General features: G+C 36.7%; 5 protein-coding genes, 1 long non-coding RNA gene and 1 pseudogene across 14 annotated transcripts; 1 reads left to right on the forward strand and 6 right to left on the reverse strand.

The window, feature by feature from the left end:
- The first annotated feature begins 85 nt into the window (after positions 1-85).
- LOC132798353 (uncharacterized) lies at positions 86-5,209 on the forward strand. 8 transcript variants are annotated; one of them, XR_009633935.1, is made up of 5 exons: positions 86-100; positions 1,744-1,879; positions 3,182-3,486; positions 4,613-4,702; positions 4,790-5,209. It is a non-coding gene; the product is annotated as an uncharacterized LOC132798353 (long non-coding RNA). The 8 variants fall into 8 exon arrangements; XR_009633933.1 differs by lacking the exon at positions 86-100 and adding an exon at positions 234-251; XR_009633937.1 differs by lacking the exon at positions 86-100 and adding an exon at positions 803-817.
- A 1,472-nt stretch (positions 5,210-6,681) lies between these two features.
- On the reverse strand, positions 6,682-13,152 carry LOC132798140 (inactive hydroxysteroid dehydrogenase-like protein 1). Of its 2 annotated transcripts, XM_060809878.1 has the most exons (6): positions 13,074-13,152; positions 10,834-11,047; positions 8,789-8,911; positions 8,612-8,722; positions 6,977-7,425; positions 6,682-6,900 (listed from the first exon to the last, which is right to left on the reverse strand). In XM_060809878.1, the coding sequence occupies exons 2-6, from the start codon at positions 11,009-11,011 to the stop codon at positions 6,793-6,795; spliced, it is 969 nt and encodes a 322-aa protein (XP_060665861.1). In that variant the 5' UTR covers positions 11,012-11,047; positions 13,074-13,152; the 3' UTR covers positions 6,682-6,792. The 2 variants fall into 2 exon arrangements, with proteins under 2 accessions (XP_060665861.1, XP_060665860.1); XM_060809877.1 differs by lacking the exon at positions 13,074-13,152 and having other exon boundaries at positions 10,834-11,359.
- A 129-nt stretch (positions 13,153-13,281) lies between these two features.
- Positions 13,282-14,451, reverse strand: LOC132798141 (hydroxysteroid dehydrogenase-like protein 1). Its single transcript, XM_060809879.1, has 3 exons — positions 14,095-14,451; positions 13,923-14,033; positions 13,282-13,861 (listed from the first exon to the last, which is right to left on the reverse strand). Exons 1-3 carry the CDS (start codon positions 14,378-14,380, stop codon positions 13,323-13,325), a joined length of 936 nt encoding a protein of 311 aa, XP_060665862.1. The 5' UTR covers positions 14,381-14,451; the 3' UTR covers positions 13,282-13,322.
- Positions 14,452-15,805: 1,354 nt separating this feature from the next.
- On the reverse strand, positions 15,806-17,079 carry LOC132786110 (hydroxysteroid dehydrogenase-like protein 1). The gene is made up of 3 exons (XM_060792536.1): positions 16,800-17,079; positions 16,632-16,742; positions 15,806-16,567 (listed from the first exon to the last, which is right to left on the reverse strand). Exons 1-3 carry the CDS (start codon positions 17,077-17,079, stop codon positions 16,029-16,031), a joined length of 930 nt encoding a protein of 309 aa, XP_060648519.1. The 3' UTR covers positions 15,806-16,028.
- A 173-nt stretch (positions 17,080-17,252) lies between these two features.
- LOC132798325 (hydroxysteroid dehydrogenase-like protein 1) lies at positions 17,253-18,342 on the reverse strand. Its single transcript, XM_060810139.1, has 3 exons — positions 18,037-18,342; positions 17,872-17,982; positions 17,253-17,807 (listed from the first exon to the last, which is right to left on the reverse strand). The coding sequence occupies exons 1-3, from the start codon at positions 18,320-18,322 to the stop codon at positions 17,272-17,274; spliced, it is 933 nt and encodes a 310-aa protein (XP_060666122.1). The 5' UTR covers positions 18,323-18,342; the 3' UTR covers positions 17,253-17,271.
- A 1,712-nt stretch (positions 18,343-20,054) lies between these two features.
- LOC132798324 (hydroxysteroid dehydrogenase-like protein 1) lies at positions 20,055-21,436 on the reverse strand. The gene is made up of 3 exons (XM_060810138.1): positions 21,042-21,436; positions 20,874-20,984; positions 20,055-20,809 (listed from the first exon to the last, which is right to left on the reverse strand). Exons 1-3 carry the CDS (start codon positions 21,346-21,348, stop codon positions 20,277-20,279), a joined length of 951 nt encoding a protein of 316 aa, XP_060666121.1. The 5' UTR covers positions 21,349-21,436; the 3' UTR covers positions 20,055-20,276.
- Positions 21,437-21,468: 32 nt separating this feature from the next.
- On the reverse strand, positions 21,469-22,673 carry LOC132798323 (hydroxysteroid dehydrogenase-like protein 1; annotated as a pseudogene).
- Positions 22,674-23,717: the final 1,044 nt, after the last annotated feature.

Raw genomic sequence — 23,717 nt, forward strand, 5'->3', positions numbered from 1 at the left:
CGTCGACCATTTGCGCAGTGCATTTTCAAATTGAGTTAATGACAACTGTCAGCCAGGCGATTTTTTGGAAGAGCTCTGAACCTAAGCAAAAACGCCCCAAGTTTGTTGTTTACGAAAGTGTGGGCGCTATATATACATATATCAGTTCGCACTCTCTCCGATATATAGTATAGATATACTCTGATTTGCGTATTTGTCATTATAGTTTCACTAGAATTTCGGCGACATAGCAAAAGTTCACAATTTATGCGGTAAATTATAAGCTTAACCGCATGAATTTTTATGACACTTTGAAACGTCATCTTTGTGATCCTCAAAATAATTCTAATAATTCCAAAAGAATCCTAAATGCGACGTCATCTCAAGGAATAAATATGAATAATATATTGCAGCAAGCAAAAATGTCCAAACATAATTTTGACAACGTTGTGAATAGTATTTCGGATCTTTCTTAGCGAAAATGGAACACATATGGAGAATATGAATATGTTTCGATGTGACTTATTATATCATCTAGTATATGAATTATTTTTAATGAAAGCATTGTTCTTGTTGTCTTGGGGGAAAAAACGGCTGCTCGCAAACTGTCAAACCGGCAGCGTAAATTTATTTTATTTATTTTCGATGATATTTCTTCAAGATTTAAACATGTTCCAAGCGATTCTTCAGCCTAGTGGCATCCCATTTTAACTCATATGCTTTTTGGAGACCGTATACCGTATAGTCTTTAGTCTTTAATAAATGTATATACAAGCACACATACACCTCTAGATTTTCCTCCACTTGTCAAGTTGTTCTCTTGAGTGCCGTCTTGTCGGTGAGTGTCGTCATCTATGAATGTGTGTGTCTGTGTATCTTATAGATACCATCACATCGTCTCAAAGTATTTCTAATTTTTTGCTATATTTTGCGCAACCCATTGGCCAAGTGCGTGAATTGGTTTTAGTTGGGCCAAAGGCTTGCAGCAGTTAATAGCACAAATTTTCGTCCGCAAAATCTAAAAGAAATAAAAAAAAAGTAAGCAAAAATCGAAAATCAGGTTAAAGGCAAAAAGACATTTGACCAAGAAGACAGAAAATGTGAGATTAATCTTCAACTAGCGAATGTGATTTTTCGTGTGCATAATCTCAATCGAATTTTTAAAGTGCCGTGCCCAATAAATTTCATCGCAAAATATTTGGAACTGGTCCAATCCATAAAGCTGGAATTATTCATCCACTATTTCTATATGTTCCCCCTAGTTCTTCGTTCAGTGCCAACTTATAGACAGACATTTTGATTGCTCTGATCACTCTGATATGCAATAACAGAATCACCAACAACGACTAAAGCAACAACAACAAATCAGACTAAACATCAAACAATCTTAGCCAGTTCAAGGTTCTTCATATACAATAACATATTCGTGTGGTTTTTCATAATTTTCGTTTGCCGTGCTTGAATTTTGAAAAAAACATGTTGTATAATTTGAAAACAAAATGATATGTGCTTTGAAAATTTATGATCGCTTTTTTATTGTTTATATCAAATGAAATTTCTCACGCGCCAGCTGAAAAAATTTTATTTGATTTTTTCACTTTGTTTTTGTTTTTGGATATTTTGTATTTTTTTTTTTTGGTTTTTGTTTTTATTGTCTGACCTTTGCGTAGATTCTGATCTATAAAAAAAAGACCATATCGAATAATAAAAACCTTTATAATTTATTAATTGCCTTTTTATGCATTCCTATCACTTTATTTTTAGCAATCCAAAATGAGTGAAGCCAAGAACTTGATGACCACCTTCGGCATTCTGGCCGTGCTTTTGTTCTTCCTTTGGATCATCTACGCCGTTTTGTAAATGAGTACCTCATAAATGGGGGCATAGAGTTATGGAAGAGGTGAGATATTAACAATAATTTAACAATAAATAATGCTTAATTAAGTGCATAATGTAAACAAAGCACACCTGTTCTGATCATAGGATAAATTGACTAAAAATAAGTTTATAACCTCAAGGAACTCAGAGATTATTAAGTATAGAATTATGAAACTTTTTATATAGCTTTCCTTTGTGACAATATAACATTTTTTTACTAGAATCCTAGCTAGAAAGCGATATTTCTAGGAAATCCAGGAATTTTGAAAGATACATAATTACAGTGAAATTACAAAAGTTGATATTAAGAAGAACATGTCTATTTTAGTTGGCATTTTTGCAATAGGAAAACTTGAAAGAAACTGGAAACTATTAATTTCACGAGGCGCCATTAAAGTAGAGCACATTTCGTGCTATGTGCAACGTTGCAATGTTTGAAATAATTTGGACATGTTTCAAAAGGCGAAACAAACAAATGGCATAGGCGATACGATTTGAAATAAACGTGTATTTAGCAAGCAGCCAACAAAAACAAATGGAAAATGCTATTAAGATCGCAGATGTCTGGAGAACATTACAGAATGGGTCGGGTGGTCCCGCCACCTTAACCCCAGTCGACCAAAAAAAGAAAAACAAATAAATAAACGAATTCTTAAAACATTTTTCAATAACCACACGAGGTCCAACTGCAATTTGCCAGTGCCAAGAATGAATAATGGCCAATGGATAAAAAGAATTCGTAACAGGTACGAGGAGAGAGATAGAGAGTAGGTTAATTTTTTGGATGGAGAAGTTTTCGCTGTCAAGAGTTTTTAATGTGGTTCGTGCGCCATGACGCTCTTCACGCTGCCCCGCCCACATGGAATCTAAACATACCTATAAGTAATAAATATATGTGTATTTAAATATATGGATATGGTAGTATATATAGTAGCGACGATGTGTGTGCCGCGTCGAAATATGCGCAACAACTGGACACCAATACACCAAACTACACTCAACGTATTGCAAAATATATATCGGGTAGTGTAGTGTGTATGGGTAGATATAGATATATATATATAAATTTCGTAGAGCCATAATTCCAAATGAGTTCGCTGCTGGCTGATTTTGATGCGTGATAAAAATCATATTTGTGGAGAAGATTCTTTGGATGCGTTTCTCAGTTATTCCGTGCCATTTGCTACGAACGGTTTGCCGATCAGCACCCAAAGCTCCACAGCTGCACCCAGAGTGTGTGTTCCACCATAGATAGTACTAATTAGTGTGTGATTAAGCGAGCTGTATATTGATTAATAATTGTCCATTTTCTATTCCCAAATAGAAAACAACAACATCATCAACAACAACAACAACAGCAACAACATGAATGAAGCTAGGAGTTTGTTCACCACCTTCCTCATCCTGGCATTCTTGCTCTTCCTGCTCTATGCCTTCTACGAAGCCGCTTTCTAAATATGTTCATGTTTTTGGGAATACTCTTAGTTTAAACGATATACTTACATGTTGAATTTCAATTTCAATTCCAACACAACAATTCATAAATCAACACTTATGCCTAGGATTTGTAGAGCGTTACGCGTTTAAGCCGCTAGCATTTAATGGATTTCTCTTAGTACCCTAAGTCAGGTGAGTGAGTTAACCAACAAAACCCTATCGCAATCTATCTATATAGTACACCCAATATGATAATTATAGAACTATGAAATTATTGCCCTCGAAAAGTCGGTTTTTTGTGAAATATTTTAATTGCATTTCCAAGCATAACGAGCGTCTTTGATGACGTTAATTAATTAAATTAGCTAACGTGAAATCTATGCGAAATAGGCAAAGATATAGTAGATATATGTGGACATCTTCCCTCTGCACTTCTAATCCCTCTGCTGTTTGGTTTTCTTGGCAGCGCTGCCGTAAGTTGCGACATTAGAGAAATCATTTTCCAAAAAGTTTCAACTTTTTAACGACGACATTTCGACATGGCCCACTAAAGACGCACCCCCATGCGATTTTTAGATATATATTCCTCTGTTGCGTACATATGGACGAGTGTGTGAACAATTTGAAATCGTTTTCGAAACATTTCTTTCGCACCGTGTTAAATTTGTCAAATGAATTTTCCGCGATTTCTATTTTTTTCTGTCACAGCATACCATTTTGTTTTATGGTTTTGTCTTTTTCAAAAATTATATTTTAGGTCCATTTGTTTATGAATACAATTAATTATCATTTATAATATACATATACGCCTTTTTCTTGTTCCTTTTTTTTTGTGTTATGTTATGAAAATAGAAACATGGCTAGAAATTGAATATTCTGGTTTTCACTTGTTTATTTTGTTAAGAAAAACCACATTCTAATCCCTGAATGAAAATGTTTTTTTTTTGTTCGCTAAAAATAATCCATCGTGCTGATCCCATATATTTTTGGCTATTGTTTGTGCGTTTCACCACTTGAAATGATAATGAAATAATGAATAAGAAACAAATGGAAACAAATAAACAATTGTGTGCAGCAATATCATTTGCCAATATTTCAAGTAGCAATTCCATTAGTTGGAACAAATGGATTATCTACGAATAAACATATAATATGTACATATATGTTAGACTTTTAGGTGGGCAATAATTTTATTTTTCAAATACTTAACTAGGCCAGCAGCTGGCCTATATGCGTTGGTCAGAGCAAAGTGCTCGTGCACCGCGATTCGTATTTAAATTTCAAATGAAATTTATTTATCGATTTGTGTTTCCTGCAGATGACGTCACAGCCGCAGGCGGAAAGCAGCTGCTCGGTTCGGAGGCTTGACATCAACCAACGGCCTGCAACGGAGCGAGTGTATGTGACGGTAAATACCATAAATTATTCATCCTCAATCCCATATAATTATATGTATGTAACTTGTACTATATATAAGCGTATATCTATTTTGCAGTGTGCTGTGCTTGATTAAGCGAATGTTTCGGTCCATTTGGGTTATCGATAAATGATGTGATCGAAATGGCACGCTGCGCCGCGCCGTTTCAACGTTGGCCTGGGAGCTTTGGCGTCATCTGTTCTAATCATAAATATTAATTTTGCAATTTTCGTTTCGCAATGGAATTAATCGAATTTTGAATTTACAATTTATAGACCATAATGTACAGTATGATAAGTGTGCAATAGCAAGACAACAACAACAGCACAATGCGCACATAGAGAAATTGTATATTTCATTGTTTAACACTTTGCACACATAATATCTAAGATCTTTATTTAATAATTGCATTTTTCGTAAATAACAACAACAATACCAGCAACAAATGCATAACAATAACAACCAAATGCAGGAATAAAAACAACAACAAAAACAACACGCCACAGCGAATTGGATTTATTTTGAGGGCAGCCAGTTAGAAAGTTGACAAGTTCAAATAACGATATTGATAGATAGAGCTATTTAATTGGAATGTTTCATTACTCTTTCCCTAGGGGGCGCCAGCATAAATGATGGTCAGTTAAAGTGGGTGGCTGCTTGTGTATACATACATATATATTATTCGCAAATATTGTGATCATTGAACTGCGCGGTGCATTGCGTTTCTTAAATGTGATAAAATGTTAATAGGCTCTTAATTAAATCCAAATTAATTTGTGCAAGTGTCAAAATTGGCAAAAGAGACGCCAACGTTTTTCGCTTCGTTAACTTGTCGCCGTCCGTCGGAGCCTTAAATGTGCTCTCTTCTTTGCTGCACTCTTTTGGAACCGCACTATTCGATGTTTTTTTTTGCTCGTGTAATGCATTTTTTTTATTGTGTGTGTGCGCGCTCAATGTGCTTAAAACGGTACTTCCGTTTGCCCTCCATAAAGTGTTGTTGCTTTTAAGTGCTCTTTTCTCTCGTCATTTGGATGTGGTGCTTATGCAGTTGAACTTTAAAGGTTAAATTGAATTTTAGTCACAACCTTCAAGGGCTATAAAGATCTTCAAAAAACAAAAGGTAAGTGCTAAGGTTATCATTAGCGTAGTTAATGTAATTTTCAAGTGAAGTTCATCAATAACCATGTACTAGAAAAACGGCTTGTGTTATAGGCGCGGACTGCGCTGAAAATTTGCATTGTAATCTCTTTGCTTGCATAATTTGTGGGCAGTACGTGCAGTGACCACAATGTGGAGACGGAGACCCGCAATTGAAGTTCATTTACATGCGCACAGGCTTGCATACAAGTCGATAAAAGAAAACAAGTAACAAAATTAGCCTCTTGAGTTGACTGTAAGAGACCTGTTCACTTTTGTTAACTCATTTGGAATATGACTTCTTAAAAGTAATTGATTTGGAATTGAAAAGACAACATATTAAAATTTAAATGTAAAGTCGTGGGAGGATATATTAAAGTTTTGATATACTTTCGAGGTCGATATAATATAAGTTCTAGCAGGATAGCAATCCACTGGAGCATATCTATCTTTATCTTTTACCAAATACCTATGTGTTGATGTTTCAAAGAGTTGACGATGACATCTTCTGTCTGTAAAGTCTCCCTTTAGATTTCGACAAAACCAATAGACTTACTTTTTTCGTATGTGAACGGGTCTAAGAAAACCGAAAATACTTGAAAACTGTAAGCTTGAAGAATGCCAACTCGATGCAATGAAGCGAAGCTTTGTTTGTATTTTTGTAGTTTTTTTGGTAGGGGCTGTCGGCTCTTCCGTCTGTCGTTCAACAGTTTGGCGCGTCAGGCAACCGGTTTCACGGCTACATTTATGCCATAACAATCTGCTTCCTTCTCTCTCTTACCAAATGCAACAGGCGAAAAAAATGTTATGCAATCATTTTTGCAAATTGATTTAGTCAGCCGGTTTGGCTTTTTGGTTGTACGAAAAACTGTTTTTTTCTTTGTTATTCTTTAAATTAAGCGCCAATATTTACAATACTCTTAGGATGTAAATGCACTACAATACTATGTTGCCAACTTATTTTGGCTAAGCGCCTCGATGCGCAGTCGCTTTGTCAGCTGGTGTCCAATAAGCACGCGCAGATGCTGCGGCGACATCTTCATGAAAAAGTACTGCAAGTAAAAAATGTGGCACAGCGTTACCAGACCGTTGAGAAAGTTGTTATAGGAAATGAGCTTTCAATCTCACCTGCAATCCATGGGTCCAGAAACCCGTTGTTGTGTTCGATTTGCCGAGTGTAAAGACAGCAAAACGGGCAAAACTGTATGCATTGGGTATAAAGAATCCACCTTTCATCACCGTGTCGGAATACGCGTTCATTTTGGTTGTCACAAACAAGGGCATCACCAGCTGCACGGTCACATTGAATTCGGCCAACTCTTGCTCCAAGGCCTGTGTAAAATATGTTACATATTTCTTGGTCGCAGCATAGACGGCCATATTTGGCAGTGGCTGCAACTCGGAACCGGAGCCAATGTTGACAATTGCACCCTTGCGTGCCGCCTTCATGTGTGGCACGATCTTGCGTGTCAACATGGTGACGGCGCCAATGTTGATGTTTATGATATCCCAGATGAGATCTTCCGACACCGCTTCCAATGTTTCCGGATAATCGTACATTCTGCCCACATTGTTCACTGCAAAGCGAGAGAGAAAGAGAGAGAGATGAAGATTATTCAAAGATGCTTATCAGTAGAGTAGCTTTTAAAATACGCCTTGAATAAGACAAGGTTAACTTCAGTACAGCACAATAAAAACAAAATGTAAATTGCTGAAGCGCGTCAAAGCGTTTATGAGTTTGGCAAATAAAAATCCCAAAAAATAAATTATTTATATGTACTTGAAACAAGTCGAAAATGCCCCAGAGTCCGTCAAAAAGCCCTACTGTATGTAGTCATTATAATTGCACGCTATTACGAGTGCCTCCGACTCTGCTTAGCTGTCTCAATGTCATTGACAAAATTTAACAACAAACATATGGTAACTTATGGTGGCTTAATTGTTGCTATTGCTGTTATTGTTGTTGTTGTTAGTGATACTGTTGCGGCTACTGTTTGTTTCGTTTTGTTTGTTGACAATGAGTTGGCTATTATCAAAGAGTGCGAGCGAAAACAGTTACTGTGGGAGACAACACGGACCACGCTAATTTTGCTGGCTTAGAGAGCGAAATTTGATGTTATAAACGAGATGAAAAGTGGTTAGACGAGTATAAAGGGAGTTTCATGTTAAGTACTTTATTAAAGTACTTGAAATTGCAATTGAAACAGTTAATATTCACTACAAGAAATCCAATTATAAAGAGTATCACATTTTTTATATCCAGTATAGTTTGGTATACTTTGTCCCATATGGTATATTTCGAGTGGATTTCCTCATCTATATACCATTTTGTATATTTTAGTATTTTTATGGTATATTATCAGGTATATTTTGAGAATAATATCGCACTGTTTTGTTTTATTCAAAATGGGTAGCAGTTATACTGTCACTGTATATTGTTTAAAATTTTTTGTTTTGATTATTTTTTATTTAAATTATTCTTATATAATGGCGTAATTAATATATTCGTTTGCTGAGTAGATTATCAGTTAATCAGTAGTTAATCTGCACTTAATTGCATTTCAAGCAAAACTCACACACGCAATGGCTAAACTTTTTCCAAATTAACAATTGCTTGCATTTAATGTGCTACTATTAGTTGTTAATAATAATAAATTGTCAATTGTCTTCAATAATATTTTGATGAGTAACAAAACAAACTTTTTCAGCTAATTCATCTCACTCTTATGAATGGATATGTCACTTTTTTATCTGAATACTCACCCAATATGCTGACCTCAATGCCTGCCAATTCCTTTTCGATCTGCTCGTAAACTTCACGTCCTTTGGCAAAGTCTACAGCAATCCATTTAGTCTTGATTTTGTGTTCACTCTCTACAAAAATGATATGAAAAGCTTACTTTATTTTGTTTACTGTTTGTTATGCAACCCTTTACTTACCAATCTCATTGGTGACGGCAATCAGCTTCTCCTTGGTGCGTGAGATGAGCACCAGATTGAGACCTTGACGTGCCAATTCCCTGGCATATTCCTTGCCAATGCCATCAGTGGCGCCAGTAACAACTGCAAAAGAGAATGGATAATAATTATCTTAAACGACTCTAAAGTGAATTATTAGGTAAAAATATAGACTGTTAAGTTTGAAGAGAGCTGGCAAGTTGAGTAGTAACTTAACTTCACACTCCCTTGCTAATTATTAGTTGCTGTTGGTTAGATACTTGGTTTTCTTCTCTTTTGGCCACTGCCGAACCCTAAACAAATATGAAAATGCCTATAAAAGTTGCACATGAAAGCAACACGATTTATTTTCTTACTCTTTTTGTTTATGTTTATGTTGCTGCTGTTGCAACGACTCAATGCAACGGAGACTGCGCAACTTGCGGCGCCAATAGTTGGCACCGTTAATACACAAGTGGTTGCAGCGCTTGTTGGCCACATTTGTTGCCAAATATTTGCGCAGCGGAAACATTGGCAGCAAAAACGGCAGCTGGCTCATGTCTTGGTACTGTTGTTTGCTAATTACATCAAATCTACAATTTTTTCTTTTGACAATATTTGTGCCGAATTCAATTGAATTCAATTTTCAACGAAATTAAATTGTCATTGTCGACAAGGTTAGAACATTTCAACAAGCTGTTACGTTTTGCAACATTTGCTATTATTATTATTTTAGCATTTATTTATGGCCATTCATAAACGTTTGAAGCTAAAAAGCCGGTTTAGTTTCGCTTTCATTCAGCCAAGTTGAATGACTTTATCTGCTCTAAAAATAAATTGTAAACAAATGCGAAAACTCACAGCACTGGAACAGCTGACCGATAAAGCTGACTAAAATTATTATCAATCTAGTAACATGAGATAACAGCATAGTTTTGATAAGAAAGTGTGCCATCGCAATGAAAGTGCGTTTTTATGGAATAAAAGTAGATTAAAAGTTCGATAGCTCAGTTAATCTAATAATATCAAGTATTTAAGTTGCTTCATGCTGACTTTGCCAAGTATTTAACTCAAGTAATTTTCTAGATATTTCTACAAATTGGGCCACTCAATAGATAATCTAACAGAATTTCCCACATGATTTATGGTACTATAAATATTGAATATAGATAAGTTCTTGTTGCCTCATGCTGAGTTCGCTTTCAACATGTTTTATGGGTGGATAATTGACGCATAGCACAAATATTTCAATCAGCAACTGATTCATTAACCAACTAATAAATCTGAGCATAAATATATATTATGTATGTATTATTTTCAAAATTATCTAATTTTCAAATTATTCCCGTTGAAGAAAAATATGAAAAGCAATTAATATAATAATAACTTGTCTCATCACGATGTTCCTTAATAATATGTATTAATATTTTGGCTTTACAATAAGCGTACAATTTACACAATATTAACATAAGATTATTGCGCCGATTAAAGAGATTATAATGTACGTATTACATGAGAATAGAACGTGGCCAGCATGCAAAAATAAAAATTATTTAATGCAAATATAAGTTAATTAAACTTATTTGCAATAACGATATGTCTTATTGTTCAATTTTGTTTTCTTTTCTCATTATGAATTGTTTATATGTTTGACTATATACGAACCTATTTTGTATTTATATTCGATTTACTATATAATGAGTAATTACTTTTATAACGCTCTTGTCTCAAAACCCAATCTTGGGAAATTATTTGCGGAAATTCACTGATGTTTATATTTATATATATTTCAATCAGTCTTTAATTTTAATGTACGTTTTTATGTAATTATTTGTCTATTAATTTTCGATTTTTAGTTGTCATAATTTAAAATTCTTTTTTATAATATCGTGTTTAGTTATCTATCTAATTCTGTAATCATATTACATTTATATTTGTTTTGAGATCATTTCTCTCAATCAATAAGCATTTTTAACACAAACATAAATTTGGCCATTCTGCTCTAATGTTGTATATTAATATGATTAATTTTTAATGATTTGACTTACCTGCCCATTTGCCAAATTTCTCGATCAACGTTTGTGGCAATTGTGGCTGGAAATATGGCTCTAGCAAGGCTTTGATAATGTTTATCAAGGACTTGAAATTGTCGTAGAGAAAGGCGGCAATGGCCAAGGTGCCGACCAAGTAGATGAAGAAGGAAATTAATTGCCAAATGAACGCCATTCGTAACAGAGTATAAATGCTAACTTCCAGTACTGGCTGCATTATGAAGAGAAACTCTCTTTATATAGTTGTCGTGAATAAGAGAATTGTGATTGATAAGCTCGCCGCCTGCTTTTAGTATGTTTATGTATTATCAGTTTATAGTACACTCGACTGTAGTAGTATGTTTATGTATTATCAGTTTATAGTACACTCGACTGTATATCAATGAATTCAATTTCAGTTGGAGCAAAGTTTACGCTTCACTTCTTTGTCGCGACTGCGTCTGCGTTTGCGGCACGAAGTAGGCACAAGCGTCGGCGCTGAGCTTCAATCACGGACTCAAAGCCGAAACCGAAGCTGAAACTGAAACTCAAATTGAAGTTGAGTTACACAGTGCCCAAAAGCAGCAACAACAGACTGATGGCTTCCGACAACAACAAGCAGCTTTTACAAGCTGCAACTGTGTCTCCTCAGTCAGCCTGTGCACTATGGAATCTATCGTAGAAAAATGGGCTTACTGCTAAATAATGCTAACATCATTTTTAAAATCCTTTCCAAAGTTGAAAATTATTCCTCAAAATTGACCTTAAGAAGCATTTATAAAATGACAAAATGCGAAAATAAATACCCCCAATTTGAACAAGAAATTATATTTAATAGACAGTGAAAATCTGCGAAATTATTAAAGAATTTTTTTTTTATTAATGGCTTTTAATGTTAATAAATGAACCACAATGTTCAGTGAAAAAATTATGCAAACTTAGCGCATGTGCTTTCGGATGCAACAGTTGACCCTACAGCTGTTATACTCAAAAGAACTGTTTTAATATTTTGGCTATGAGCCATAACAGTTTGATGTTTTGTTAATGCATTGGCCATAAAAATGTTCTAATTGGTACACTTTTAAAAATCGCATAAATGCCAGAAAAAAGGGGTCGAATGCCCCATAGTGCAGTGCATAGATACAGTGCACAGTTACAGATACATTTGTAGCTACAGCTACGAATACATCTACAGCTTAAAGTACTTCACTTGTGAGACTACAAATATGCGTACATCTTTTTGAGGTTTAATTTTTTGTTGTACTTATTGTTGTTTATTACTTTTACACACATCAACTTTTTGTTGTTCCGCTTGAATTGTTATAAATGTTTTTTTTTGGTGCGAAGATTACAAAATCCGCCGCCGCCAAATTATTAGACATTCAATCATGGGCGGGCCAATGTGAGAGTGAAATGCGTGCGACTGTCAAGAGTGTTGACAATTTTCCATTTGTGCGATAATTACAGTAGGGTATATAATTAACCTACACTTACTACAAAAAAGAGGATGATATAGAGAAAGAGAGAGAGACACTTTTAGCTAATTGAATATATAAATAGTATCTTGACCCGTAACAAAGTTGAGAATGTAATTACAATTTGACAATTTATTCAAAGTGCTCTGAAATGTTCGACAACTGGAAGTGTAAATTACAATAAATAAACTCTATAGGATGTTACAACAGTAAATAATAATGGCAGTAATATACAAAAGAACAACTTTACGATTTCAAGGTTGAGTTGGGAGTAGTAAAAATAAAAGTTACAGTACAAAAGTTCTGAAAAAGCTAGGAAATTCAAATTGTTGATCATTATTGGTTTATTTTTTTCAAATGGAGATAGAGAAAATTAAAGGTAAATGCAAGTTAATTGCGCACTCTTCTATTTGTAGTATTGCTCATTTCTCAACACTTTCCCATTGGGAATCAATAAACAAAACACACATTTGACAGCCACAAGCTAAATAAACAAATGTTTTCAAAGCATTTTGATTGCACTCAGTCTATTAGAATGCAATGTAAATATGCTTTGTATTATCAACATTTGTGCTAGTCATTGAAATCGTTTGTCTATCAGAATTAAGTAAGGAAATCGTTCTCAGTCTGTAGAATGTTTTGGTCAAAGAACTCTAAATATAGCCGAGCTTTTAATGAGGTGGTCGAATAGACAAACCGCCAAGTTGAATCAATGTTCAAGAAACAATTATTCCCTATAGAAATATATAGCAATAATATGATAACAAAAAAAAGGAGACATACCTGTGCCAATCGTGTCTGTCAACGCTTACAGACTTACAAGAACTAGCATAGATAGCCAAGCATGCACACTCGTTGGCACACTCGTAAAAGAGTATTGATTTTGTCAGGAACACTTTTGGAAGAGACTTTCAATTGTTGCAAGCTTAAAGCTCTTTCGTCAAGTCATTTCCTTTCGTAGTCACTATAGCCAAGACAACAACCAATCGAAGAATCTACATTTTAATAAGGGCCGAAAAGTATGCTGTGCATTTATTCTAATTGCTTATCAGTAATCCGTTTCAGTATTAGTTGACTCACAACAACGCGCAATCTCCAAGGCAAGAGCATAAAAGCTGCGTACTGAACATGATGCCAGAGATATCCCGGCGTCTCATCAACACCAGCCCGCAGCTGAGCAACAGCACTGCGAGCATAAACTTCCGCTGAGAGTGCGAACAGATTTCCTTTCATAATGCGCGTTGAATAGTTGTTGATTTTGGTCACCACAAAGCCGGGCGAGAGAAGTTGCACATGAATGCCGAATGGAGCTGCCTCGCATCTCAAGGCGATGGTTAAGCTGCGAATGTAAGCTTTGGAGGCAGCATACATAGCTCCAAATGGCGCTGGTTGATTTTCCGTGACTGAACCGACATTAACGATTGCGCCCTTCATTTGAGAATCTCGCAGCCGCTTGAAAAAGTAGCGCGAAAGTTGCGAGACAGCCACAATGTTAGTGTCAATCAATTGCTGAACATGTTCTTTGGTGAGTGAGCAAAGGGCACCGGGAAAGCCTATGCCCACATTGTTAACTAGAAGAAAGATAGGAAAGGTAAATAGGGATCAACGGTGAAAAGATCTATAATCTCTTACCAAATATGGCTATTGGTATGTCAGCCAATTCACGTTCTATATGTTCGTAAACTTCGGCTCCCTGTGTGAAATCAGCCAAGATAATCTTCGATTCTACTTTAGACTCCTCAGCTATAATGATTAAATGAGAATTTACACAAATAATCAACAGATTAATGATTAAGACACATACTGATCTCATTGGCAACGGCCTTGAGTTTCTCTTCGTTCCTGGCAATCAGAACTACATTGATTCCATGTCGCGCCAATTCCTTGGCATATTCCTTGCCAATGCCATCGCTGCTGCCAGTAACTGCAGCCCAATCCCCAAAACGTTCTTTTAGACTCAAACACTCACATCGATCGTCAAACAGTCGTACTTTTAGTAGTCGTAAAGGTGTTCGCAATTGTTCATATAGAAAGCAAATGAATGCGTAGAGACCGATAAGCGTAACAAATGTTGAGAAAGCACTCAGCATGTTTTTTTTACCACATATGTGAAATTTAGTTGATAACAATGTTCTAGGTAGCTCGACGCTCAACAAAGTACTATGTCTACAAATATCAACACAAGACGATTGCAAAGTATCAAACTCATTATCTCTCAGATTCCAAATTTGCAGAGCAAAGTCAAAAATAATTGAGCTTGCAAAAAAACATACTATGCTATACTACACAATGTATTTGCATATTTAAGTGACAGGCGTTGATATTGCTAAAATTGCATTCAAATTGGTTTTTGCTACTATAGACAAACTATACTTATTTCGTAAAAAAAAACTATATTTTTTTTTTTTAAATATTCTATTATACAAGGATATGAGGATTAAGTGTATTCCCTCTTTGCTTTCTTATTTATGTTGTGAAGTTCCCGCTTAGTTTTTCTATCGTTAACTCTTTCGCTGTACATGAAGAACGTACTGCAGGAAAATGAAAACAAGTAAGAAAGCTACAGTCGAGTGTGCTCGACTGTGAGATACCCGCTACCCATTTTGAATAAAAGCAAAATATTGCTGTAATAATCTCAAAATATTAAAAAGAAATATGCATGTATTCTCGATCGGGATTTGAACTCGAGCACCACCGACCGAGCACCACAACATGCTGTGCTTGCACTCTACCACCAGAGCTATCGCATTGCTTATGAACCCTCTATGCATACAGGCGTTTTAGCCCATACAAAACTATTTCTTTAATAACTTAAATAATTTTTATCTGATCGCAACTAAATTTTCAGGAATCGCAAATACCATTGTTATTATTGTATTACTCTTGTTAATATTGATTTGCGGGAGCGGAAGTAGGCGTGGCAAAAATTTGAAACAAACTTGATCTGCGTGCAAACATAACAAATACTGTCGAAAAAAAATTATAGCTCTATCTCTTACAGTCTCTGAGATCCAGTGTTTCATACTGACGGACGGACAGACGGACATGGCTAGATCGTCTCGGCTGTAGACGCTGATCAAGAATATATATACTTTATAGGGTCGGAGATGCCTCGTTCTATCTGTTACATACATTTCCTGCTGGCAGTTATAATACCCTTCTACCCTAAGGGTAGCGGGTATAATTATAGTACTTGAATTAGTTTTCAATTCGTAACCTTTGTTCTATGGGTCAATTTGTTGCAGGGCTAGAGTGACCACGGCACTTTCTCAGCTTGTTGTAAGGTCTACGAAACTTAATTTCGAAGTCTATACAATTGAAACTTTTATAATAGATTTTGACCGCAGCTATACAGTTTTACCAACCGACAATACGCCTAATCACTGTAATATTTATAACAAAACATAGGGCATAGGACATCCTATACTCGTCCGATTTTATTATTACATGCAATGTAAATTGTCAATCTACATTTAAAATATATGAACATAAATAAATTCTTTAATATTTGCCGTCATAGAATAGGTTTTGAGTTCGTTAAAAATAAAACTTATATAACCTTAGCAACATTAACGCTGTGACTTAATAGAATAAATTAAGTTTCTTCAAGAAAACTTTTAAAAACGTCTTCAACATGTTGCCGACACCTTAGGCATTAGCGGTTGAGACTGCGTTTAGCCAAGACAACAACCATTTAAACAATCTATATTTTACTACCCCCAAAAGTATGCTGTGCTTCTATTCCAATTGTTTGTCAGAAACATTTTTACATACTAATCGGATGCTAAGCAGACGTAATCTCCATGGCAAGAGCATTAAGCCTGCATACAGAACCTGATGCCAGACGTATCCCGAAGTTTCAACAACACAAGCCTTTAACTGAGCAACAGCACTGCGGGCATACATATCCGCAGTTGGGACGAACAGACTTCCTCTCATAAAGCGAGTGGAAAAGTTGTTCATGTTGGTCACCACAAAGCCGGGCGAGAGAAGCTGCACATGAATCCCGTATCTAGCTGCCTCGTCGCCTAATGCCAGGGTAAAGCTGCGAATGTAAGCTTTGGATGCAGCATACATAGCTCCAAATGGTGCTGGTTGATGTTCCATCACAGAACCCAGATTAACAATGGCTCCCTTAATGTGAGAATCTTGTAACCGCTTGAAAAAGTAGCGTGAAAGTTGTGAGACAGCCACAATGTTAGTGTCAATCAATTTCTGGACATCTTCTTTGGTGTGTGCATAAATCGCACCTTGCAAACTCATGCCCACGTTGTTAACTGGGAGAGAGAAGCACAGAAAGTGAATAAGCTACAATTGAAAAGGAATTTCTCAATCTCTTACCAAAAATGGCTATTGGTGTGTCGGCCAATTCACGTTCAATGTGTTCGTACACTTCTTGACCCTGTGTAAAGTCGGCCACGACAATCTTCGTCTCGACTTTGGACTCCTGACCTGCACGATGATAAAATATTATTGCACTGAAGTCAAATAAAAGGTCAAGATACATACTGATCTCATTGGCAACGGCCTTGAGTTTCTCTTCGTTCCTCGCAATTAGAACTACATTGATTCCATGTCGCGCCAATTCCTTGGCATATTCCTTGCCAATGCCATCGCTACTGCCGGTAACTGCCGCCCATGAACCAAAACGCTCCTTTAGACTGTATTTTGAATTCCTATTTTTACACAGTTGTACTTTCAATATTTTTAAAGGTATTCGCAGTTGTCTAAATAAAAAGCCAACGATCAAACATAAACCAATATAGAATATGCAAAGTGCACTCAGCATTTTGTATGCGTTGTATTAAATCTAAGCGATGCTCCGGCTACAGCGACTCCCAAAAATGTACTGCGCCAGTTAATCGCAAGTTAAAACGGCTTCAAAGTAACAAACTCATCAGCGACAGTAAACAAATGATGATGGCATGTGAAATTAATACGTTTATTTAAGCGACAGCCGCTAAGTATGCTACACGTTTGTTCAAATTGGATTATTGGATATTTTCCTGAAGAATAGTTGTGTAACAATCCGACGCACCCTCCAAGGGAAAATCAGTGTAACAGCATTTTGAACGTGATGCCAAATGTAGCCAGGAGTTTCATCCACGCCATCTCTCAACTGGGCAACTGCACTGCGGGCATAAGTCTCTGCCGAGGGTATGAAAAGTCCGCCTTGCATAATGCGCTTCGAATAGTTGTTGATCTTGGTCACCACAAAGTTGGGTGACAACAGCTGGACATGAATACCAAATGGAGCTGCCTCGCATCTCAACGCGATGGTAAAACTGCGATTGTAGGCTTTGGAGGCGGCATAGAGAGCACCGTACGGCAAGGGTTGAAGCTCTGTTCCAGAGCTAACATTGACAATGGCACCTTTGATCTTGTCGGCACGCATGCGATAAAAAAAGTACCGAGAGAGTTCTGACACAGCCACCACATTTGTATCAATGATTTGTTGCGTCTGCTCCTTGGTGCACTTAAGTAATCCTCCGAGAAAACCCATGCCTACGTTATTAACTGATGGAAAAGAAAAAACAAATGAATTGCAGCTAAAAAGTGAACTTTATGTCAAAGTACTTACCAAGTATGGATACGGGAACATCAGTCAGCTCGCGTTCGATGTGTTCGTATACCGATGCACCCTTTGTAAAGTCCGCCTCAATAATTTTTGTCTCCACCTTCGATTCTACGGCTGCAAAAGTATTTAGTTGTTAGTGAAACTGATAAATTCACTTATGTAACTTACAAATCTCCTTAGCAACAGTCTTGAGTTTATCTTCGTTCCTGGCGATCAGAACTACATTGATTCCATGTCGCGCCAATTCCTTGGCATATTCCTTGCCAATGCCATCGCTGCTGCCAGTAACTGCAGCCCAATCGCCAAAGCGGTCCTTTAGACTCAAACTGTTACATGGATCATCAAACAGTCGTACTTTCAGCAGTCGTAAAGGTGTTCGCAATTGTTCATATAGAAAGCAAATGAGCGCGTAGAGACCGATAAGCGTAACAAATGTTGAGAAAGCACTCAGCATGTTTTATACTACATAAGTGAAATTTAATTGATAACAATGTTCTAGGGAGTTTGACGCTCAACGAAGTACTATGTCTACAATAATCAAGACAAGACGATTGCAAGACGATTATTATCTCTCAGATTTCAAATTTGCTGAGCTTGCAAAAAGTACATACTATGCGATACTACACAATGTATTTGCATATTTAAGCGACAGTCGTTGAGATTGCTGACATCAAATCGGCTTTTGCTACTATGGACAAACTATACTTATTTCGTAAAAAAAAAAGCTATCTTTTTTAAAATATTCTATTATCCAAGGATATGAGGGTTAAGTGTATTCCTTCTTTGCTTTCTTATTTATGTTGTGAAGTTCCCGCTTAGTTTTTCTATCGTTAACTCTTTCGCTGTACATTAAAAACGTACTGCAGCAAAATTTCTATTCCTAATAAAAACAAGTAAGAAAGCTACAGTCGAGTGTGCTCGACTGTGGGATACCCGTTACCCATTTTGAGAAAAAGCAAAACATTGCTGTAATAATCTCAAAATATTAAAAAGAAATACGCATGTATTCTCGATCGGGATTTGAACTCGAGCACCACCGACCGAGCACCACAACATGCTGTGCTTGCACTCTACCACCAGAGCTATCGCATTGCTTATGAACCCTCTATGCATACAGATACTAATATAGGCGAGCATGTGTATACGTATACGCATACATACAATACATACATAGCAGGTGTTTTTGCCCATACAAAAGTATTTCTTTAATAAGATCCACAATTTTTATTTCTAACAAGTAAGAAAGTTACAGTCGAGTGTGCTCGACTGTGAGATACCCGCTACCCATTTTGAATAAAAGCAAAATATTGCAGTATTTTTTCAAAATATACCAAAATACAAATATACTAAAAATATACCAAACGGTATATTTGTTATATCTATATAGTACCACATTCAAAATATACCATAGACGGCACAATATACCAGATTGTCGGCCAAAGCACCTAAGACCCCTAATAAGTAAGTGTTTTTGCCCATACAAAAGTATTTATTTAATAACTTCCACAATTTTTATCTGATCGCAATCAAATTTTCAGGAATTGCAAAGACCATTGTTATTATTGCATATACTAAAATTCGTCTACTTTTAATATTACTCTTGTTATAATTGATTTGCGGAAGTGGGCGTGGCAAAATGTTGAAAAAAAACTTGATCTGCAAATAACAACAAAAACAAATGCTGTCGAAAAAAAAATATAGCTCTATCTCTTATAGTCTCTGAGATCTAGGTGTTCATACGGACAGACAGACAGACAGACAGACATGGCTAGATCGTCTCGGCTATTGATTGATCGGAGATGCCTCCTTCTACCTGTTACATACATTTCCTGGTGGCAGTTATAATACCCTTTTACCCTAAGGGTAGGGGTATAATTATAGTACTTGAATTAGTTTTCAATTCGTAACCTTTGTTCTATGGGTGAATTTGTTACAGGGCTAGAGTGACCACGCCACTTTCTCAGCTTGTTGTAAGGTCTTCGAAACTTAATTTTGAAGTCTATATAACTGGAACTTTTGATCGCAGCTATACAGTTTTACCAACCGTCAATACGCCTAATCACTGTAACATAACAAAACATAGGGCAACTGTCATAAACTCGTCCGATTTTATTATTTCATGCAATGCAAATTGTCAATCTAAATTTAAAATATATGAACATAAATAAATTCTCTAATATTTTCCGTCATACAATATATTTTGAGTTCGTTTAAAATAAAACTTATATAACCTTAGCAACATTAACGCTGTGACTTAATATAATAAATTAAGTTTCTTAAAGAAAACTTTTAAAAACGTCTTCAACATGTTGCCGACACCTTAGGCATTAGCGGTTGAGATTGCGTTTAGCCAAGACAACAATCATTTAAACAATATATTTTACTACCCCCAAAAGTATGCTGTGCTTCTATTCCAATTGTTTTCTAGAAACATTTTTACATACTAGTCGGATGTTAAGCAGACGTAATCTGCATGGCAAGTGCATTAAGCCTGTATACAGAACCTGATGCCAGTCGTATCCCGAAGTTTCAACAACACAAGCCTTTAACTGAGCAACAGCACTGCGGGCATACATATCCGCAGTTGGGACGAACAGACTTCCTCTCATAAGGCGAGTGGAAAATTTTTTCATGTTGGTCACCACAAAGCCGGGCGAGAGAAGCTGCACATGAATCCCGTATCGAGCTGCCTCGTGGCCTAATGCCAGGGTAAAGCTGCGAATGTAAGCTTTGGAGGCAGCATACATAGTTCCAAATGGTTGATGCTCCATCACAGGGCCCAGATTAACAATGGCTCCCTTAATGTGAGAATCTTGCAACCGCTTGAAAAAGTAGCGCGAAAGTTGTGAGACAGCCACAATGTTAGTGTCAATCAATTTCTGGACATCTTCTTTGGTGTGTGCATAAATCGCACCTTGCAAACTCATGCCCACGTTGTTAACTGGGAGAGAGAAGCACAGAAAGTGAATAAGCTGCAATTGAAAAGGAATTTCTCAATCTCTTACCAAAAATGGCTATTGGTGTGTCGGCCAATTCACGTTCAATGTGTTCGTACACTTCTTGACCCTGTGTAAAGTCGGCCACGACAATCTTCGTCTCGACTTTGGACTCCTGACCTGCATGATGACAAAAGATGATTGCACTGAAGTCAAATAAAAGGTCAAAATACATACTGATCTCATTGGCAACGGCCTTGAGTTTCTCTTCGTTCCTCGCAATTAGAACTACATTGATTCCATGTCGCGCCAATTCCTTGGCATATTCCTTGCCAATGCCATCGCTGCTGCCGGTAACTGCCGCCCATGAACCAAAACGCTCCTTTAGACTGTATTTTGGATTCCTATTATAACACAGTTGTATTTTCAGTATTCTCAAAGGTGTTCGCAGTTGTCTAAATAAAAAGCCAACGATCAAGCATAAACCACCAATAGAGAATATGAAAAGAGAGAGAATAGAGAATATGCAAAGTACACTCAGCATTTTGTATGCGTTATATAAAATCTAAGCGATGATCCACCTAGCGCGACACCCAAAAATGTACTGCGCCAGTTAATCGCAAGTTAAAACGGCTTCAAAGTAACAAACTCATCAGCGACAGTAAACGAATAATGATGGCATATGACATTAATACGTTTATTTAAGCGGCAGCCGCTAAGTATGCTACACTTTTGTTCAAAGCTTATTGGATATTTTCCTGAAGATTAGTTGTGCAGCAAACAGTCGCATCCTCCAAGGGAACATCAGTGTAAGCGCATTTTGTACGTGATGCCAAATGTAGCCAGGAGTTTCATCCACGCCATCTCTCAGCTGGGCAACTGCACTGCGGGCATAAGTCTCTGCCGAGGGTATGAAAAGTCCGCCTTGCATAATTCGCTTCGAATAGTTGTTGATCTTGGTCACCACAAAGTTGGGTGACAACAGCTGGACATGAATACCAAATGGAGCTGCCTCGCATCGCAAGGCGATGGTAAAACTGCGATTGTAGGCTTTGGAGGCGGCATAGAGAGCACCGTACGGCAAAGGGTTGAAGCTCTGTTCCAGAGCTAACATTGACAATGGCACCTTTGATCTTGTCGGCACGCATGCGATAAAAAAAAAGTACCGAGAGAGTTCTGACACAGCGACCACATTTGTATCAATGATTTGTTGCGTCTGCTCCTTGGTGCACTTAAGTAATCCTCCGGGCAAACCCATGCCGACGTTGTTAACTGATGGTAAAGGAAAAACAAATGAGTTACAGCTTCAAAAGTGGACTTTATGGCAAAGTACTTACCAAGTATGGATACGGGAACATCAGTCAGCTCGCGTTCGATGTGTTCGTATACCGATGCACCCTTTGTAAAGTCCGCTACAATAATTTTTGTCTCCACTTTCGATTCTAAGGCTGTTAAAGTATTTAGTTGTTAGTGAAGCAAAGATAAATTCACTTATGTAACTTACAAATCTCCTTAGCAACTGCCTTGAGCTTCTCTTCGTTCCTGGCAATCAGAACTATATTGATTCCATTTCGCGCCAATTCCTTGGCGTATTCCTTGCCAATGCCATCGCTGCTGCCGGTAACTGCAGCCCATGAACCGAAACGTTCTTTTAAACTTAATCTTTTCTTTTGATTATCGATGACTCGCACTTTCAGTAGTTTGAAAGGTGTACGCAATTGCTCGTACAAAAAACTAATGATCGCATATAAACCGATAATGCTAACGAATGTTGATAAAGCGCACGACATTTTGTAGACAAGTGATAAGAAAACGTTCTGTCTCAAGCGACGGTCGACATTGGACTGCGCTGGCCTCTGGGAACTTGGTGAAATTGAAGTGCGATATTTCGAGCTGCACTCAATTGAATACGTATCGTTCTTGCTTGGAATATTAACGATTTCATTAAGCACTCGTAAGCCAAATCGGAGGTGTTCGAACTGCTCAATTCGATAATGGAAAATGTGGATAACCTTTGCAATGTTTCCCATTTTCTACATACCGGCATGAAATGGCAGTATATTTTTTTTTGTGAGTTATTTGATTTGTTTATTGTCTGGCAGAGTAGTTGAGTCGGCATGCAAATTATTGAATTATAAATTATATATTTAAATGGATCTTCGGTGTTTGGCTTATGCCTTTGACAAGGCCGTTTGTAGTTTGTTTTTCTTTGAATTTCCTTTCAGTTCCATTAATAACTTTGGGTACGTACGTGCAACTCAGATATGTAACTTAAATCATTTTGCAAATTGTGCAAATCTGTAAATTGCGAGGTGACACATATTTCATCATTGCTTAACACCTAACTGAAAGCGCACTCAACTGCCGGTCAAGTAAAGTTCTCATTTAATAGCGGTCCAAGTATATACACATATAATTTGGCACGCAACGTCGAAAGTGTTTTAATATGATTTTTTTTTTGCCAGTATAGTTTTCGGTAACCGCACGGCAAACCTAGGGCAACTGCCTTAAAGTAGGCCGATTTTTGTTATTTGTACGTATGTAACGTTTCAAATAATATAATATATACCGTAATACAATATTTTTGTTCGAGTTCATTTAAAAATAAAAACTTTTTAGTGATATATGAAAAAAATACGCACGGGCACAGGGAAATATGTCTTATTTAGGTAAATTGAACTACAAGGTTTTACCTTTTTAATAAACCTTGTCTTACATGAATATTGCGGCTTTCACGTTAGGCTGTCGTGTCGTTAATTGAAAATAAAAAACATGCAATTAACCTTTGACGCTTTGCAAATATGTGCAACGACGCATTGATAACGAATGAATTTAATAAACAACTAATGTTTGCGGTAAAACCTATAACCCGCCAGGCTATTGCAATATAAACAAGGAAATAAAGCTTGCACA

Source organism: Drosophila nasuta, chromosome 2L (assembly GCF_023558535.2).
Source record: "Drosophila nasuta strain 15112-1781.00 chromosome 2L, ASM2355853v1, whole genome shotgun sequence".
Lineage (NCBI taxonomy): Eukaryota > Metazoa > Arthropoda > Insecta > Diptera > Drosophilidae > Drosophila > Drosophila nasuta.

What these genes read in the sequence shown, in the direction of transcription:
- LOC132798140 (XM_060809877.1), bottom strand. Translation starts at nt 11,053, where the DNA reads ATGCAGCCAGTACTGGAAGTTAGCATTTATACTCTGTTACGAATGGCG. An exon ending in GAAATTTGGCAAATGGGCAG is followed by an intron (nt 8,912 to 10,833) that starts GTAAGTCAAATC and finishes TCTCTTTTGCAG; the next exon opens with TTGTTACTGGCGCCACTGAT. An exon ending in TCTGGACCCATGGATTGCAG is followed by an intron (nt 6,901 to 6,976) that starts GTGAGATTGAAA and finishes TTTTACTTGCAG; the next exon opens with TACTTTTTCATGAAGATGTC.
- LOC132798325 (XM_060810139.1), bottom strand. Translation starts at nt 18,322, where the DNA reads ATGCTGAGTGCTTTCTCAACATTTGTTACGCTTATCGGTCTCTACGCG. An exon ending in GACTGTTGCTAAGGAGATTT is followed by an intron (nt 17,983 to 18,036) that starts GTAAGTTACATA and finishes ATACTTTTGCAG; the next exon opens with CCGTAGAATCGAAGGTGGAG. An exon ending in TGTTCCCGTATCCATACTTG is followed by an intron (nt 17,808 to 17,871) that starts GTAAGTACTTTG and finishes CTTTTCCATCAG; the next exon opens with TTAATAACGTAGGCATGGGT.
- LOC132798141 (XM_060809879.1), bottom strand. Translation starts at nt 14,380, where the DNA reads ATGCTGAGTGCTTTCTCAACATTTGTTACGCTTATCGGTCTCTACGCA. An exon ending in GGCCGTTGCCAATGAGATCA is followed by an intron (nt 14,034 to 14,094) that starts GTATGTGTCTTA and finishes TAATCATTATAG; the next exon opens with CTGAGGAGTCTAAAGTAGAA. An exon ending in CATACCAATAGCCATATTTG is followed by an intron (nt 13,862 to 13,922) that starts GTAAGAGATTAT and finishes TCTTTCTTCTAG; the next exon opens with TTAACAATGTGGGCATAGGC.
- LOC132786110 (XM_060792536.1), bottom strand. Translation starts at nt 17,079, where the DNA reads ATGCTGAGTGCACTTTGCATATTCTATATTGGTTTATGTTTGATCGTT. An exon ending in GGCCGTTGCCAATGAGATCA is followed by an intron (nt 16,743 to 16,799) that starts GTATGTATCTTG and finishes ATCATCGTGCAG; the next exon opens with GTCAGGAGTCCAAAGTCGAG. An exon ending in CACACCAATAGCCATTTTTG is followed by an intron (nt 16,568 to 16,631) that starts GTAAGAGATTGA and finishes TCTCTCTCCCAG; the next exon opens with TTAACAACGTGGGCATGAGT.
- LOC132798324 (XM_060810138.1), bottom strand. Translation starts at nt 21,348, where the DNA reads ATGCTGAGTGTACTTTGCATATTCTCTATTCTCTCTCTTTTCATATTC. An exon ending in GGCCGTTGCCAATGAGATCA is followed by an intron (nt 20,985 to 21,041) that starts GTATGTATTTTG and finishes GTCATCATGCAG; the next exon opens with GTCAGGAGTCCAAAGTCGAG. An exon ending in CACACCAATAGCCATTTTTG is followed by an intron (nt 20,810 to 20,873) that starts GTAAGAGATTGA and finishes TCTCTCTCCCAG; the next exon opens with TTAACAACGTGGGCATGAGT.